The 4,335-nt window shown below is 39.1% G+C and overlaps 1 protein-coding gene across 2 annotated transcripts in view; it reads right to left on the bottom strand.

The window, feature by feature from the left end:
- LOC107748870 (protein TsetseEP-like) overlaps positions 1-4,335 on the bottom strand; it is a 39,760-nt gene that overhangs the window by 19,991 nt on the left and 15,434 nt on the right. For both annotated transcript variants that reach the window (XM_016563858.1, XM_016563859.1), the window contains exons 3-4: positions 3,160-3,580; positions 265-382 (exon numbers count right to left, since the gene is read on the bottom strand). In XM_016563858.1, the coding sequence (XP_016419344.1) occupies positions 265-382; positions 3,160-3,580 (539 nt within the window). The remainder of the gene's footprint in view (positions 1-264; positions 383-3,159; positions 3,581-4,335) is intronic.

The raw sequence follows: 4,335 nt of genomic DNA on the forward strand, positions 1-4,335 counted from the left end.
CTGTATGTTTGGCACATATTCACTAATTGGAGGATATTTAAAACGTTTGCACTGTAGAGTCACTAAAAAGCATCATTCTGTATGCTTCAGAGGGGAGGCTTCACATACTGCACATACACACTTCACATGCTTGAAATGCTGTTCGATTCAAGCATTTCTAGATATATATGAAATGCAAAACAGTGAAATGTTGATTTCACTGTTGTGTTATTAGGAGAAGCTGTTGCTTCAGTGGATGGACTGAGGGAGAAGCAAAATACTGACCTCTGCTCCTCTTCCATCTCCTCCGTGCTCATTCTCTTCTCAAACTTGGTGGTCCTCTTATTACCGGGTAGGACTGCAGAGGTCTCGACCTCATCCGTCACTAAAGCAGCTGCGACATCTGAAAGAGACGGTATCAGATTTAACATTTACCTGACGATAAGTGATTAAGAGGACTTTTACATTGATATAAAAATATTTCAGTTTCACTTTTTTTTTTTTTCTTGTTCAAAGAATCCTGAAAAAAATGCATCACAGTTACACAAAAATAGCAGCATAACTGTTTTCAACAATTTTCTTGAGCATCAAATCAGCATATTAGAATGATTTCTGAAGGATCATGTGACACTGAAGACTGGAGTAATGATGCTGAAAATTCAGCTTTGATCACAGAAATAAATTACATTTTAACACATATTCAGACACACATATATATATATATATACACATACACACAATAGTCAACATTTGAAGTGGATCAAAAAAGTTCATCAAAGTTGTCCTAAGACAAGAACGTGTATTGTTTTGGTTTTAGGACAACTTCAAATGTTGACTACTGTATATAAACTAAGCAGATTTATGTTTACCTTAAATAAATAAGAGGTTGCATTAACTTATTTCTGCTAATCTCCACATTTTTAATGACATCCACCATTTTGAGAGACAAAATGCAAGGAGGAAACCATTTCAACTATAGCGCGTCTGTTTTCCTAGTTTAAACAGGAGAATTAAATCATGAAATATAATAATGAAATAATATTTATTCCAAGCATATGACATTTTATTTAGAGCAGACAATCATGCGACTGGTCACGTGAGCAGTGCTTTCCCCTTTTCACGGTGAATAAATTGCATCCGAATCCATGAGTTTCATCACTGAGGTGCCATGTCAATTTTTTCTTTTTTTTACAGACGTCCACATGAGAAACAATTACTGTCAGAATAGGGGCTTTTGTCCCCATAATGGTGTAGTTATATCATCTATCTGCAGAGGCTAACTGCTAAAAGTAAACAGCAGTTTGAATAAACTCGCCTCTGAGCAACCTGTAAAACTGTCGCTGGTCGCTTTAAATGTCAGCCAAATACCTCCGTCTCCTGTCTAAGTGAGCTACAAAGAGGACCACACTTGATCTGGATACAAAGAGCAGGTGTTCGATCAGTATGAAAGTGTCTGTATTGTCGTGACGGATCAGACAACAAGACAGGAAGGGCAGAAAATCTTCTGTGACACTGCGCCCTGTTCCTAACCCAGATTATCATCCTACCAGGTCTAATCCACTTGCAGGCCTGTCAAGACATTGGCACAGGCAGCTAGGAAGTCTTTATAGTAATTCGAGGATAAAAGCTGCTCTGCACATGCGGTTGGCGGCTGAAGCCTGTTTCACACGCCTCACATCTGCGGTATGTGCTGACGAGAGCAGCCTCACCTCGGCCTGGATCTTCTGGAATTTGCCGCTGGCTCTGATGTCTCTATAGTGGTTAAACATGAGATATAATTAGTTTTGGGTAAATCTTACGGGCAGTCTTTGGTCTCATTAATCTATTATTTGTTTCCAGAGCAAATAGTTTGGCTGAAGGCAAAATCTCATCACGTTATATTTTATGTAACTTTAATGCTGTATATTAGAGCATGGCTTTTATGATGGCTGTTGTTGTTGTTTATTATTCAATAAATAACATTTTATATACATAGTAGTATTTAGTATTGGGAAACAGTGTGTGTGTTCGTGATGGTGATTTTTGTGACATTGTTCCGCCATTAGATGGCGACGAGACTGTTTTACGAGTCAGCATTTAAGACTTTTACATTGAAAGATACTAAAACGGAAGTTATTTTTAATAACAGCTTGTAAGACGCAGTTAACAAATGCAGTGAGCAGCGCCGTCATCGGAAATCACCCTTAACAGATGAAAGATAGTACGACAAAGATGTCACTTTCCTCAGAGGACATTCAAACTAATGTTTTATTGTGAATATGAGATTGAGCTGAAGAATGAATGCTGTATCAGATGCAGGTAATCACACTCGCTCAGTCCATCTCTTTCTCACAATACTCTAACTCTACATAATACAGTGAGCTTTTAATTAAATAATACAATAGGTTTTCAATGTAGTAACACAATGTTCCTTCGTTACTAGTTCTAAAGTGACGTTTTTGAATTAGTAATGGAGGCTTCAGCTCAGCTGTTAAACTGTCAAACTGAGATTTGAATATGTGGCGGAAGGAAGTAGTTCCGCACAAAAGGGTTTTTAAAGACACTCTGTTGTTGTTTTTCTTATATATTTACACTCGTGCCGTCGAACTGTTGTATAAACGCAATATCACTCTCGTAATCGAGTGATACCGGCTCTAAATCAGCGGCTATGATTGCCTGCGGCCTCGTGCCTCTGGACTAATCACAGCAATGCTGATATAGAGCCGGTATTGCCCTCGTACTCGAGTGATATTGCTCATATATACAGTGGGGAAAATAATTATTTGATCCCCTACTGATTTTGTAATCGGTTTTAATTAACTATATTAACCCTGGAACCAAGTGAGCTGGAGGAAATGTAAAAAACAAATCATCAAATAAATAAAGTGTCAGCAGCATTCGATTATACTTCATTTCTAAAGTGTCCTTGTTGTAATTACACATTTATGTGCTAAGCAATATAAATTAACAGCACATACTTACTGTACAGTAGGTTTAGGATTAGAGCTTGGCTTACTATTACTAATTACTGGTTTAGTAATTTACTATTACTACTATAGCAAGTACATTTAACGTGTAACAAGGACACTGTAAATCAAAGTGTTAGCATTCTTCACAGGTTCACTTGTACCTACAATGGCAGGATTGTACCCAAAAAAGAGTACAAAAACTACACACTGTGTAGCGCTGATGCATCCATACCAGTATTCTCTAGGGATTCAGCTGCTGGTGAGGTCTCAGGGACGGGCACAGGCGCTGCTTCGGGGGTTGGTACAGAAACTGGTTCTGGGGTGGGCACAGATGTTGTTTCTGGGGTGGGCACTGATACTGGTTCTGGGGTGGGTTCAGACGTTGTTTCTGGGGTGGGCACCGATACTGGTTCAGGGGTGGGTTCAGATGCTGGTTCATGGATGGGCACCTCTGGGACTAGTTCAGGCACTGGTTCTGGGACAGGCTTATTCACTGGTTCAGGCATTGGCTCTTCTACTGGTGTAGCCACTGGTTCTGGTGACGAGTTGGGTACTTGCTCAGGCACTGGCTCTGGCACAGGAACGGGCTCTTCCACAGGTGCAGATGGTACGACTTCTTCAGGTACGGGCTTGGGCTCAAGCTCTGGAGCTGCCTGCAGAGATCAGAGGTAGAGAGAAAGAATAACAGTAATTTTAGCTCATTTAGATGCAGCTGATAATACTGTAAATAAGGTGTGATGAATTCAGGTTAATAGGGACATTTGAGTTGGCTTGGGGGAAAAAAAATTCTTGAATTAATCCAATGTTTATTACTTTATTGCAGTCAAATGAAGTAATTTTTTCTGACAAGGTAATGCTTAGATTTATGTACAAAAACGTATGTTTATCACGTGGGACATTAGAAGTAATATTTAAAAAAAAATATGACAACAAACAAAACAAAACCTAGAACAAAACACAAGAACAAAAGAAAACTCAAACCCAGAACAAAACCAACAACCCAAAACAAAACCCAGGACACAACACAGAACAAAACAAAATGAAACGAAACAAAACAAAACACAAAACAAACCAAGGCCCAGAACAAAACCTAAAACAAAACTTAGAACAAAACAAAAGAACAAAACCAACCAAGCCCCCAAAACAACCACACCAAACAAAACTCAAAAGAACCACCCCCCACAAATGCACCAAAGGCAAAAGAAGCCAAACTAAAAATATTACTCATAGATTGTATACAAAACACTTTACAACTTGGGAGCTACTAAATTTAAACATTCATCTCAGTAGTTAACAGCACATTCTGCAGAGCTTAATTCCACATGTGGCTGGTGTAGAGTGCCTGCATGACAGCCATCATCTGCAGTCTGTCGTCCTTCCTCTCCTGCCTTAACACACACACACACAC

The sequence above is a fragment of the Sinocyclocheilus rhinocerous genome, unplaced genomic scaffold (genome assembly GCF_001515625.1).
Source record: "Sinocyclocheilus rhinocerous isolate Xijiao unplaced genomic scaffold, SAMN03320098_v1.1 scaffold350, whole genome shotgun sequence".
NCBI classification, from domain to species: Eukaryota; Metazoa; Chordata; class Actinopteri; order Cypriniformes; family Cyprinidae; genus Sinocyclocheilus; species Sinocyclocheilus rhinocerous.